Here is a 14,515-nt window from a genome sequence, read left to right as displayed (position 1 = left end):
TGTCCTACGGCGCTAGAAATAAACAGGAATAACACTATGAACCCAAGCTCACATCTGTGCAATTCCCTGGTTTTCCTGGTACTTTTCTTCCCCAAATGCAATGCCTACCTTCCGTGTGGACTGCGGAGACATAGGTCCAATTGTACCGCTTGACTATGTCAAGCATCGCCCTTGCCTGCAAAGTGTCAGAAGGGACCACCCTCAGGAAGTATTTGTATAGAGTTTTGTCACTCAGATCGATGCTGGTGGCAGAGTACGCGATCTGGGGGATGTCAAAGAGCTGCAGCAGGTTCTGTACTTGAATGGCGACGGAGCTGGAGCCGGGGCCGATCACGCCCGCAATGGGCTTCTTAGTCCTGCCTGGGGGGAGGGTCTGACCGTCCGGCAGGCAGCGGTTGAGCCCGTCCCTGTCATCTCGAATGGAAATCAGAGAGTCCCTGATGAACTCAATGCTCTGCTCCAGAGCCACGGAGGAGTGCCAGCAGGAATCCCGGATCTCACTGCCCAGAGTGATGTTGGGCAGGAGGACCGGGTCCGCGTTGATCTTATCCAAAGTGTGGAACATGGCCTCCACCCTTTGGATGCCGTACTGCTCCCTAATCTCCCCACACTTCCTCTCGGGCACCTTCTCGGCCGGAGGCTGGTGGTGGACTGAGAAGAGGGCCCCGATGATGACATCTCCGTCCATTCTGGCCACGGAGCGCTGAGATGAGGCTCCCGCCAGCAGCACTTTCCTGCCGGGACCTCTGGGGAGTAGGGTCATCTCCAAAAAGATAGTTGGGAAGAAAACCAAGAGGAACCGGACCATTGTGCTGAAGACGCCGTCCAGCCCGCCAACCGCGTGCCCACGCTGGTCCAACCAGCCGGTTCTGCGCGCTCACAGGGTGGACCCGACGCCTGCCTCTCGCCGCTCGGTCCAGCCTGCCAATACCAATCGTCCGAAGACTTCGGCGTCTGGACCCCCTCCTCCTTCCCCTCCGCCTCCTCCTCCTGGTCCTCCACGACCACCTGTACGCCTTGGCGGCGTCTCTAGAGGAATCCGAGTCCCCTTTCTTCACTGGTGCATCAAGGTAAACTGACCAAGGGTGCAATGGAAGTCGTGGTGGCTGTAGTGAGCTGGACGCTGCAGACAAAAGAGGAAGAAAATCAAAGCTCCCTTATCACAGGACCTGTGTCAAAGCTCTATGGTCAGTGCTGGTTTATTAATTGCCCGGCCCATTCCATGATAGGGGCTGGAAGGACATCATAATATCGGCTTGAGATATTATGGGGACAGCTTGAGAGACAGCTCTGGTCAAGGAGGAAGGTGGTCGTTCTGCCCCCAGTGTTCTCCGTCCCGCGTCCTGGGAGGCGCAGAGCCCCGCCGACCCGCCCTCTCCTGCACCTTCAGGTCTCTTCCAGGTCCCCAAATACCCCAGGCTTACAGACTCCAGGGGGAGGAGGGAAGCGGGAGAAGGAGGAGCTAGGGCTTCCGACCTTAGAGAACTTTCCAGGTTTGAAAAGATCAACTTTTTTCCCCAGAAGAAATTTGGAAACTCTTTCATTATGAAGGTGGAAGCGCTACTTCCAAATAAACTCGAACCAGGAGTGCACCTTCTACTTTAACTTTGAGGGGCTGAAGAGACCCTAACATACTACCCAAATAGTAAATATAAATTTGCCAGCTTGAGGAAATCCATATTAGTTACTAAGGCAACGCCTGGTAAAGTCTCCACATGTCGGATTTTGGTACATCGCCCCCATCCCCCAGAAGTCATCTTACTGTAGACTTTGGGGGAGGAGGAGAAGGGTACCGGTCGGGTAACTAGTTTCCTGCGACCTATGAGGGAGGGAGGGAGGGAATGGAGGGGTCCCTGCACTTCCCTACATCAGGACCTTTGGCTTTGCATAGTTGCTAGAAAGGGAACAGAGGGGAGCTTCCGGGTTGTTCCCGCGGCGGCAGCTGAGCCCTGCAGCCTTCAGAACCCTGGACAGTGCTTGGTCAAGCTGCCGAGACAATCTCCCGCAGAGCCGGTTGCTGACCAGCGAGTTGCAATTCTTTAACCCCCACCCCCACCTCTGCCAACCCTCGACTTCTCTCTTTCGACCCCGCTCCCTGCGTTCTTCACACACACACACACACACACACACACACACACACACACACACACACACACATCCCTCCTCGCTTCCCCTACACCCCTCCATCCTCATTCTCTTCGCCTCGCAGCTAGTGCTCCTGAAGGTATATTCAAACCCTACCGCTTCGGGGACAGAGGCGCCAAATCTCAGCCGCCTGCGGGGCTGAAGTTGGCTCTCTTTATCTCTCGTCCCTCTCCGGCTCCCTTTTTCAAGGTGAGAGTCGGACGAGAAAGGAGCTAAGGGAACAGGCAGGGAGAAAGCATACACACAGAAGGTGAGGCAGGCAAAAGAAGAAAGACAGCCCAGGCATCCATGGGTTCCGAGGCTTCCCGGGGAGGCAGGACTAGAAGAAATAAATAATCGAGGATGCCTCTGGGACGAGAAGAAAAATCCCATAGATTGGGACTTTTTTCTGCCATAGTGGGTGGGTTTGCCCGCCGCGAGGTGTCTGCTCACCTGGGTCTGCTTGAAGAATCCGGACTTGAGACGTACCTGAGTCCGGGTAGACAGCGCTGTGGTCCCCGGGCCAGAGCACCGCGGCCACGCGCGGTTCGCAGACGCCTCAGCTCTAATCCAGACGGTGCAAGGATGCGATCTGGGCTGTACACTAGTGCCCTCTTTCTTCAGCACAATTTTACCGCAAGGAAAACAGAGGGAGGGGGGAGGGGAAAAAAAAAAAAAAAACAGGTCACCCAAGGCTTGTCTCTTATTTCACGCATAAAAACCAGTCATTTAATGGAGGAGTGGGGGATAAAATCCAGGAATAAGTGGAGAATATTAATTCCTTTACTACCAGAGGGTTCTTAAAGAAGCTGCCAGGTATATGAACAGTCAGATTTGGCAAAAGGAGTGGGGAACCGCTTAGACTACTTTACAGTGGCTCTTCCTTTTACGCATTTCAGGGACCCAAACACAGTTTATCTCCTTGGAAGTAAAACCCCTACTGAGGAAAATAGAGTAAATGCACGTGAAGACATCTAGAGAGGCTCTGTTCGTAGGTTGCAAGGGAAAGGGGGAAGAGGCTGCAGGGGGGATGGGAGAACGGGAGGGAAAGGTACCCACATCATGAATCAAGGTAAGTCAAAGGAAGAGAGGCAAAGCTTGGCTGCATTTTCCAGGTCAAGATGTAACTAAATTGAGAATGCGAGTCAGGTCACATGAAAACACTGGAGTGAAAACACTTCTCCAAATTCCTCTCAGGCTGCCGTCACCCTCCCAGCAGGTCTACAGTGTTGCTTCTTACTGTGTGAAAAGTGGAAGTTAGACCGCATTCCTCTGGGAACATGTTGGCTGAGCAGAATGTGTCCCGGCTTCTTCAGAGGAGGAAGACAAGTGACAGTGTGCCTTCCCTCTCTTGCTCAGAGCTTTCTATCTGTGTCATGTGCAGAGAAGAGAGACCAGCATATGTGGGTCCCTTTATAATCGCCTTGCTCATGTCAGGCTGGAGGTGACAAACCACATGAGGCAGTTTTAAAAACTCTTTTTAGCATGTTCCATGAAACAGCCAGGACAGGAAATGCTTCCAGTCAGAACAGAAGCTCTCTTTTGTTCTGGATCTGTTTGTTTGTTTGTTTTTCAAGTCTCAGATTTTTCTAGATTTTTCTTAGGTAACTTAAAGAGTATAGAGTTTTTTTTCCCCACAAATAATGAATGGAACCACGTACACATGTGGTTTAGCTCTAAAAGATCTCAGTTCTGGAAGTAAATATATGTTTCCTCAAGGAAAATAAGAAGTAAGTTTCTGTCTCATGTATAGAGTAAAATGATTCTCTACTGGGACCCTTAGGAAGATGTCAACATTAAGAGCAAGCCACAGGTGTTCATGATAACTCAGAATATTCTATTTCCTCTATTTGTCATTTAATCTCCATTTTAGGATAAGGCTATTCTAGGAACATAAAGCCTAAACATGATTTTCCTGGGATATTTCATAGATACAGTGATTTCAGTGCATATAAACCATTAACTATGATTTGCAGAATTAGAGAAAGCAGTGTCTCTGAAGTCCATATTTAACTTAAATATGTGATCCTCAAAGGCAATATTTTTAATATATTACATTGATATAGGTTATAAAAGATTCTGCTGCTGAAGGAATAATTAAATATTCAGACTTATTTGTTCTCAATACAGTCCAAGTAAAAACCACACATTCAGTTTGGCTGAAACAAGACATTTTAAAGAGAACAACTTATGAATCCTAACCTAGAATGTTTATACATAGGCATGAACCATGCATGATAGATGTTAAGGAAATTTTTAACTTCAAGTGTGTTAATTTGAAATTATCAATTAAATGTACTGTTAATTATTTAAGACCAAATTTTAGAAGGTACAAAGACAAAAATAAGTCAAAAAGAAGGTACAAGAAAGTAGAAGATAAGATGATCTAAATATGCTCCATATCCAAATACGCTTAATCTCTGGAAATTAAGACTTTACCAAGGACGACATGATGTAACACATGTGGAGACATGTACGAGAAGGTTCTATTACTAGAACTGAAAAGAATGACTAAAAGAATGAATTACACACAAACTAAAAAATATAGGTCAATAGCTAATCTATTAGAGAATATTAAGAGTATATGAGTCCAGAAATACAGTCAATATGAGTATTTATTCAGTGCTGGTAAGTTTTATCTTATATTCAGCATGTAATTTGTATTATAGCAGTACAAAAAGTGTTAGTAGCAACTTGGTTTGAAAAATCTGTTTAATGGGGGGTTCAGGATGGGGAACACGTGTATACCCATGGTGGATTCATGTTGATGTATGGCAAAACCAATACAATATTGTAAAGTAAAAAATAATAATAATAATAATAAATCAAAAGAAAAATAAAATTTATCTCAACTCTTAAAAAAAAAATATATATATATATACATATATATATATAGTGGACATTAAGCAGAAAAATAGCCAACATTTTATCTTAAGATAATGATTTAAATGTGCTGCTATAACAATTCAGGCAATAAAATGATCATTATCCTTATATGGTAATAAAACAGATATTATCGAAACCAAAACTGTAATCACTTTCCTTAGGAAAGTGATGCCCTCCATCATAAAGGACATCATAAAGGAACTGGTCTAGACAATTCACTTTCCACACAAAACCAGTTAAAAACTCATAGTCTTCAAATGATAAAGATAAGAGGTGAGCAAGAACAAGGCTTAAAGAAAGAAAGCAAAAGAAAGGAAGAGATAAGCCAGCACATATTCCAAGCTTGACTGTGTATGCTAATGGGTATTTTGGAAAGTAAAGTTTGTAGAGTTATTAGAATACAAAACTGAAATATACACAAGAGGTAATAAATTCATTACTGAAGAGATAGTACTGACTGAAAACAGAAATAGGATCAAAGAAGTTCTTTGTAGAAAATTTATTTGTGGATTACTGATATGTAATATATTACTAAGGGAGTAAAACAGATGTTCAAGGTAGATCTGTGTTGTGGGAGCGATTATCATGATTTTTTATAAAATACCATGCTCTGTGGACAACTTATTTAATCTAGTAAGGTATTTCTTATATTCTTATATTTAATTCATGGGTTCAGCAAGATAATTTAAGCCCCAGTTAGAATTTTCAGCTAATTTATACTATTTATCTATCTATGTTGCTTAAATCAATGGGGAAATTGCCATATCTCCATTTACCTCATGCTCTGTTCCAAAACACTAAAGTTGTAAAATAAAACCCCTTCCTTTCAGAAATTCAAAACACTTTATAGAACACAGTTGATTAAAAAAGTAATCAAAATATTTAAAAGAACTAAAATAGGTTGAATTTATTATATATATTCAATTGTTTCATTAACCTGATAACTTAAGCTATAACCATTTGTGCAAAGATAGAACCAAATGCGTCAGCTTCCATAAGCAATAAGAACTCATCAATGGACCAATGTGCATGGACTGGGAAAAATACATTTGGCCACATGCTGTTCTGCCACCATTGTCCAAACACTTGTTTTTAAAGTACTAAAACACAGTTGATGAGAATAGGCAAACAATTATTTTGGAAGAACAATGAGGGCCACAATTACTGTCTGTTTTATTCCCCTCTGTATTCCCAGTGTCTAAAACAATACAGACATCTGGTTCATGATAGGTGTTAAAATATTTGTTGAATAAATAAACAGATGCATTCTCCCTGAATACTAAAAATATCATGTCACTTTAATGACTTTTCTTAAGATTAAAGGCAGGCAGTTTACTGACATTTCTAATTTATTCTTCATATAATGTAGACAGAATATTTTGCTACTGTTTCTCAAATGAAAGTAACCAGCCTAATTAGTATTAAATCATTTAGAAACACACTTATACTACAAACTTTATTACAGATGAAGTATTGAAATTTGTTCCCAATGTAAAGAAACCATTTTCATTACTGTATTGCATTTGTTAATCAATATCAGATAAAACTTAGACATTTTATAAATGTAAAAAGAAGATACATGAATGGAAAATAAACCTTATCTAATATTATGATTATATTGGAACCATCTCATGAGATACATAAAATAGGCATATTATGCTAGTCTTAACAGATGAAAAAATTGAGGCACCAAGAATCTGTTTCTTGCCTGAGCTTAGTGATCAGATTAGGAGCATTGTCTCATGACACTACCTTTATTCCAAATTCACAGGTTTATAAAAACTGACTATATGAACTGAGCTAAGTGTTACTTTTCTTCATTTTTCCTTACGTTTTGAACTGAGACTCTTCTCATAAAATGCTTAAGTAATAAAGAAAATAAATTTGAATTCCTTTCCTTTGGGCCTTTGATCTGTTGAGGGCATAACATTACAGGTGATTGTTCTATTTGCTTAAAATAGCCATCTTTTATAACACTTCTAATAATGGCAGTAACCTACTTGCACAGTCTCACAGTCAACTCTGAACAATTAAGCGAGAAAAGCATCTAAATTTTCAGACCCAGTAAAAACTTTTATTGGAAAAGGATTTCTCTTGCTACAGTTTCACCAACACGATAAATTAAATTATTATTCCTGTTTTAACAGCAATATATTGTACTCCCATCTCACTGTAACAAAAACTACATGGTGCTGTCCATCCAGCAGATCATCAAAATATTGATCTACCTAAAGCATAGCACTTATCATTTCAATCACATGATTCAAAAAATTATAGTATGGCCCTGTTGCCAACAGAACAATATTCAAAATCCTTAATAATAATGTCTAAGGTGTTGGAGAAGACTCTTGAGAGTCCCTTGGATTGCAAGGAGATCCAACCAGTCCATTCTGAAGGAGATCAGCCCTGGGATTTCTTTGGAAGGAATGATGCTAAAGCTGAAACTCCAGTACTTTGGCCACCTCGTGCGAAGAGTTGACTCATTGGAAAAGACTCTCATGCTGGGAGGGATTGGGGGCAGGAGGAGAAGGGGATGACAGAGGATGAGATGGCTGGATGGCATCACTGACTCGATGGACATGAGTCTGAGTGAACTCCAGGAGTTGGTGATGGAGAGGGAGGCCTGGCGTGCTGCGATTCATGGGGTCACAAAGAGTCGGACACAACTGAGCGACTGAACTGAACTGAACTGAAAGGCCATTGACTGGGGAAGAGATTCACAGAAGCAAACATGAAGACTATTCATACCCAATTTTTCCCTTCCCTAAGTCCTCAGAGAAAGAGACTCTGGCTCAAATATGCCCAAAGGGTTATCAGAATAATAAAGATAAGATACATTTTAAAGTTCTGTAGATAATTCTGGTTTGACCCTTAGTTAAAAGCCACTGATAAAATTTCATCCCATTTTCCTACTCACACTTTTTCTAACCAAACAAGCCTCGCATTTTCCCATGCCTCAGTTCATGCTTCTTGAATGCATACATGTTAAGTTGCTTCAGCTATATCTGACTCTTTGAAACCCTATGGACTGTAGCCTGCCAGACTCCTATGTCCATGGGATTCTCCAGGCAAGAATACTGGGGTGGGTTGCCATGCCCTCCTCCAGGGGATCTTGCCCACCCAGGGACTGAGCTTGTATTTCTTATGTCTACCTGCATTGGCAGGCAGGTTCGTTACCCCTAGTGCCACCTAGGAGGCCTTCATGCTTATCACACCACAAAAAAAAAAAAAAAAAAAAAAAATTCACTCACTTTTCATTTCTTTTATATGTATTGCCCTTCCTCAAAATTTATGTCAAATTCAACTTATCCATGAAAGCTTTCAGTTCTATGAGAAATCATAAAATAGTGCTTATTTGGCAATTCTATGTGAAATAATATTACTGATTTTTTTTTAAATCTGCACTTCATCCGGTCTCATTCACAACTGCTGTGGTCACTTTCAAAATAGTGACTTAACCCAGCTCAAATGAAGCTAAAAATATTTTTGAATAGTTATGAAAGTTCTTAATAAATAGCAATATATTGTTTTTGAAGTCATTAATCATAGTAAATAATCATCTTTGCATACAGGCAAATTTCTGGAAGTGGAAAATTGTCATGAAAATTCTTAATAATGGTAATCAAGATCCTTGAAGAAAGAGAACTGTATCTGCTTACAACTGAATCTCCAGAACCTGAAAAAAAGGTATCTATAACTCATTAAGTATTTGTTCAATAAATGATTAAGTTTTGAATTGAAAAACAGGTGTGATTCTAAAAAAACTTTGAGGGGGTGATCTAAAGGCAATTCTGAAGAATGACTCCAAAAATGTATGAGAAACTTAAAAATCATCAGCTTTCAGAAGAAAACGACAATCTCTTGGATATAAAACATGAGTCCAGCTTTGGGTTCACAATGGCAGAGCAGAAAGACATGTGCACATCTCCTGCAAGAGCACCAAAATTGCAACTAGCTGTTGAATAGCCATTGACAGCAGGACACTGGAACTCACCAAAAAAAAAAAAAAAAAGATACCTCATGTCCAAAGACAAGGCAGAAGCTGCAACAAGATGGTAGGAGGGGTGTAATCACAATAAAATCAAATTCCATACCCACCAGGTGGGCAACCCACAAACTGGAGACCAATACTACCAAAGAAGTTCTCCCACTATTGTGAAGGTTCTGAGTCCCATGTCAGCCTTCCCAGCCTGGAGATTCAACAAAAGGACTGGGAATACCCAGGGAATCTGACTTTGAAGGTCAGCAAGATTTGATTACAAGACGTTCACAGAACTGGGGGAAATAGACTCCATTCTTGGAGGGCACAAACAAAATCTGTGCACCAAGACCCAGGAAGAAGGAGCAGTGATGCCACAAGAGACTGAACCAGACCTATCTGCTAATGTTGGAAGGTCTCTTGTGGAGGTGTGGGTCTACACTGGCTTGCCATGGGGATGGAGGCACTGGCACCAGCCTTCCTGGAAGGGGCCCCTTGGTGTAAGTCCTCTTGGAGTTTATCATGAACCCTATCATAGAGCCCATAGACCTCACCCATCAGCAGACAATTGGATTAAAGTTTTACTGAGCACAGCCCTGCCCACCGGGGTAAGAACTGGTTTTTCCCACCACCAGTCCCTCCCATCAGGAAGCTTACTCAAGCCTCTTACTCTCCTCCATCAGAGGGGAGACAGAAGAAGCAAGAACCACAATCTCACAGCAGCTGGAACAAAAACCACAATACAGAAAGCTAACCAGAAAGCTAACCATTATCTTTATTACCTCCACCATAGTTTGGCCCCAAGTAAATAGCAGTTTATTTCATAATAAACCGTGGAAAATTCTGAAAGAGATGGGAATACCAGACCACCTGACCTGCCTCTTGAGAAACCTATATGCAGGTCAGGAAACAACAGTTAGAACTGGACATGGAACAACAGACTGCTTCCAAATAGGAAAAGGAGCATGTCCAGGCAGTATATTGTCACCCCACTTATTTAACTTATATGCCGAGTACATCATGAGAAACACTGGGCTGGAAGAAGCACAAGCTGGAATCAAGATTGCCAGAAGAAATGTCAATAACCTCACATGTGCAGATGACATCACCCTTATGGCAGAAAGTGAAGAGGAACTAAAAAGCCTCTTGATGAATGTGAAAGAGGAGAGTGAAAAAGTTGGCATAAAGCTCAACATTCAGAAAATGAAGATCATGGCATCTGGTCCTATCACTTCATTGGAAATAGATGGGGAAACAGTGGAAACAGTGTCAGACTTTATTTTGGGGGGCTCCAAAATAACTGCAGATGGTGACTGCAGCCATGAAATTAAAAGATGCTCACTCCTTGGAAGGAAAGTTATGACCAACCTAGATAGCATATTGAAAGGCAGAGACATTACTTTGCCAACAAAGGTCCATCTAGTCAAGGCTATGGTTTTTCCAGTGGTCATGTATGGATGTGAGAGTTGGACTGTGAAGAAAGCTGAGCACCAAAGAATTGATGCCTTTGAACTGTGGTGTTGGAGAAGACTCTTGAGCATCCCTTGGACTGCAAGGAGATTCAACCAGTCCATTCTAAAGGAGATCAGCCCTGGGTGTTCTCTGGAAGGAATGATGCTGAAGTTGAAACTCCAGTACTTTGGCCACCTCATGTGAAGAGTTGACTCATTGGAAAATACTCTGATGCTGGGAGGGATTGGGGGCAGGAGGAGAAGGGGGCGACAGAGAATGAGATGGCTGGATGGCATCACTGACTCGATGGATGTGAGTTTGAGTGAACTCCCGGAGTTGGTAATGGACAGGGAGGCCTGGTGTGCTGCGATTCAAAGAGTCGGACATGACTGAGAGACTGAACTGAACTGAAATAGCAGGGAGAGAACACAGAAAATTGGATTAAAGATTTACTGAATATGGCCCCGCCCATCACAACAAGACCCAGTTTCCCCCTCCATCAGTCTCTCTCATCAGGAAGCTTCTATAAGCCTCTTATCCTTCTGTATCAGAGGGCAGACAAACTGAAAACCACAATCACAGAAAACTAACCAATCTAATCACATGGACCCTAACCTTGTGGTCGATGAAACTATGAGCTACCCCACCAAAGACAGAGGGGTCATGGTGGAGAGTTCTGACAAAATGTGGTCCACTTGAGAAGGGAATGGCAAACCACTTGAGTATTCATGCCTTGAGAACCCCATGAAGAGTATGAAAAGGCAAAAGGATAGGACATTGAAATATGAACTTCCCAGGTTGGTAGGTGCCCAATATGCTACTGGAGATCAGTGGAGAAATAACTCCAGAAGAATGAAGAGACAGAGTCAAAGTAAAAACAACACCCAGTTGTGGATGAGACTGGTGATGGAAGCAAGGTCCAATGCTGTAAAGAGCAATGTTGCATATGAACCTGGAATGTTAGGTCCATGAAGCAAGGCAAATTGGAAGTTGTCAAACAGGAAATGGCAAAAGTGAACATTGACATTCTAGGAATCAGCGAACTAAAATGGACTGGAATGGGTGAATTTAACTCAGATAACCACTATATCTACTACTGTGGGAAAGAATCCCTTAGAAGAAATGGAGTAGCCATCATAGTCAAGAAAAGAGTCTGAAATACAGTACTTGGATGCAATCTCAAAAATTACAGAATGATCGCTGATCATTTCCAAGGCAAACCATTCAATATCACAGTAATCCAAGTCTATGCCCCGACTGGTAACGCTGAAGAAGCTGAAGTTGAATGGTTCTATGAAGACCTACAAGACCTTCTAGAACTAACACCCAAAAAAGATGTCCTTTTCATTATAGGGGACTGGAATGCAAAAGTAGGAAGTTAAGAAACACCTGGAGTAACACACAAATTTGGCCTTGGGGTACAGAATGAAGCAGGGCAAAGGCCAAGAGAGTTTTGCTAAGAGAACGCACTAGTCATAGCAAACACCCTCTTCCAACAACACAAGAGAAGACTCTACACATGACATCACCGGATGGTCAAAACCAAAATCGGACTGATTATACTCTTGGCTGCCAAAGATTCAGAAGCTCTATACAGTCAGAAAAAACAAGACCGGGAGCTGACTGTGGCTCAGATCATGAACTCCTTATTGCCAAATTCAGACTGAAATTGAAGAAAGTAGGGGACACCACTAGACCATTCAGACATAACCTAAATCAAATCCCTTAACGATTATACAGTGGAAGTGAGAAATAGATTTAAGGGACTAGATCTGATGGACAAAGTACCTGATGGACTATGGACGGAGGTTCATGACATTGTACAGGAGACAGGGATCAAGACCATCCCCAAGCAAAAGAAATGCAAAAAAGCAAAATGGCTGTCTGAGGAGGCCTTACAAATAGCTGTGAAAAAAAAGAGAAGTGAAAAGCAAAGGAGAAAAGGAAAGATATACCCATTTGAATGCAGAGTTCTAAAGAATAGCAAGGAGAGATAAGAAAGCCTTCCTCAGCAATCAATGCAAAGAAATAGAGGAAAACAATAGAATGGGAAAGACTAGAGATTTCTTCAAAAATTAGAGATACCAAGGGAACATTTCAGGCAAAGATGGGCTCAATAAAGGACAGATGGTATGGACCTAACAGAAGCAAAAGATATTAAGAAGAAGTGGCAAGAATACACAAAAGAACTCTAAAAAAGATCTTCATGACCAAGATAATCACGATGGTGTGATCACTCACCTCGAGCATACTGGAATGTGAAGTCAAGGGGGCCTTAGGAAGCATCACTACGAACAAAGCTAGTGGAGGTGATGGAATTCCAGTTGAGCTATTTCAAATCCTGAAAGATGATGCTGTGAAAGTGCTGCACTCAATATGCCAGCAAATTTGGAAAATTCAGCAGTGGCCACAGGACTGGAAAAGGTCAGTTTTCATTCCAATCCCAAAGAAAGGCAATGCCAAAGAAGGTTCAAACTATGTACAATTGCACTCATCTCACATGATAGCAAAATAATGCTCAAAATTCTCCAAGTCAGGCTTCAACAAAATGTGAATCAGAACTGCCAGATGTTCAAGCTGGTTTTAAAAAAGGCAGAGGAACAAGAGAGCAAATTGCCAACAAGTGCTGACTTTTCAAAAAAGCAAGAGAGTTCCAGAAAAACATCTATTTCTGCTTTATTGACTATGCCAAAGCCTTTGATTGTGTGGATCACAATAAACCATGGGAAATTCTGAAAGTGATGGGAATACCAGACCACCTGACCTGCCTCTTGAGAAACCTGTGTGCAGGTCAGGAAGCAATAGTTAGAACTGGACATGGAACAACAGACTGGTTCCAAATCAGGAAAGGAGTACATCAAGACTGTATATTGTCACCCTGCTTATTTAACTTATATGCAGAGTACATCATGAGAAATGCTGGCCTGGATGAAGCACAAGCTGGAATCAAGATTGCCAGAAGAAATATTAATAACCTTAGATATGCAGATGACACCATCCTTATGGCAGAAAGGGAAGAAAAACTAAAGAGCCTCTTGATGAAAGTGAAAGAGGAGAGTGAAAAAGCTGACTTAAAGCTCAGCATTCTGAAAACTAAGATCATGGCACCTGGTCCCATCACTTCATGGGAATTAGATGGGGAAACAGGGGAAACAGTGACAGACTTTATTTTGGGGGGTTCCAAAATCACTGCAGATGGTGACTGCAGCCATGAAATTAAAAGATGCTTACTCCTTGGAAAGAATGTTATGACCAACCCATACAGCATATTACAAAGCAGAGACATTACTTTATCAACAAAGTTCTGTCTCATCAAGGCTATGGTTTTCCAGTAGTCATGTATGGATGTGAGAGTTGGACTATAAAGAAAGCTGAATGCCAGAAAATTGATGCTTTGAACTGTGGTGTTGGAGAAGACTCTTGAGAGTCCCTTGGACTGCAAGGAGATCCTACCAGTCCATCCTAAAGAAATCAGTCCTGAATATTCATTGAAAGGACTGATGTTGAAGCTGAAACTCCAATAACTTGGCCACCTGATGCAAAGAGCTGGCTCATTGGAAAAGCCCCTGATGCTGGGAAAGATCGAAGGCAGGAGGAGAAGGGGACGACAGAGGATGAGATGGTTGGATGGCATCACCGACTCAAAGGACATGAGTTTGGGTAAACTCCAGGAGTTGGTGATGGCCAGGGAGGCCTGGTGTGCTACAGTCCATGGGGTTGACTGAGCAACTGTACTGAACTGAACTGACTGAATCAGAATGAAAAAGCAGAAAGTTATGTCTCAGATGAAGGGAAAAGATCAGATCAGATCAGATCAGTCGCTCAGTCATGTCCGACTCTTTGCGATCCCATGAATCGCAGCACGCCAGGCCTCCCTGTCCATCACCAACACCTGGAGTTCACTCAAACTCACGTCCATCGAGTCAGTGATGCCATCTAGCCATCTCATCCTCTGTCGTCCCCTTCTCCTCCTGCCCCCAATCCCTCCCAGCATCAGAGTCTTTTCCAATGAGTCAACTCTTTGCATGAGGTGGCCAAAGTACTGGAGTTTCAGCTTCAGCATCATTCCTTCCA

The 14,515-nt window shown here is 42.3% G+C and overlaps 1 protein-coding gene across 3 annotated transcripts in view; it reads right to left on the bottom strand.

Moving 5' to 3' along the window:
- The window catches only part of GRM1 (glutamate metabotropic receptor 1), a 418,107-nt gene extending 415,376 nt beyond the window's left edge, over positions 1-2,731 (bottom strand). For 2 of the 3 annotated variants that reach the window (XM_070796313.1, XM_019966999.2), the window contains exons 1-2: positions 2,578-2,731; positions 109-1,123 (exon numbers count right to left, since the gene is read on the bottom strand). In XM_070796313.1, the coding sequence (XP_070652414.1) occupies positions 109-808 (700 nt within the window). In that variant the 5' untranslated portion in view covers positions 809-1,123; positions 2,578-2,731. The remainder of the gene's footprint in view (positions 1-108; positions 1,124-2,577) is intronic. The other variant, XM_070796315.1, reaches the window with a different exon arrangement.
- Positions 2,732-14,515: the final 11,784 nt, after the last annotated feature.

The sequence above is a fragment of the Bos indicus genome, chromosome 9 (genome assembly GCF_029378745.1).
Source record: "Bos indicus isolate NIAB-ARS_2022 breed Sahiwal x Tharparkar chromosome 9, NIAB-ARS_B.indTharparkar_mat_pri_1.0, whole genome shotgun sequence".
NCBI classification, from domain to species: domain Eukaryota; kingdom Metazoa; phylum Chordata; class Mammalia; order Artiodactyla; family Bovidae; genus Bos; species Bos indicus.
The sequence above is the reverse complement of the archived record's forward strand: the minus strand, read 5'-3'. Positions and strand labels throughout refer to the sequence as shown.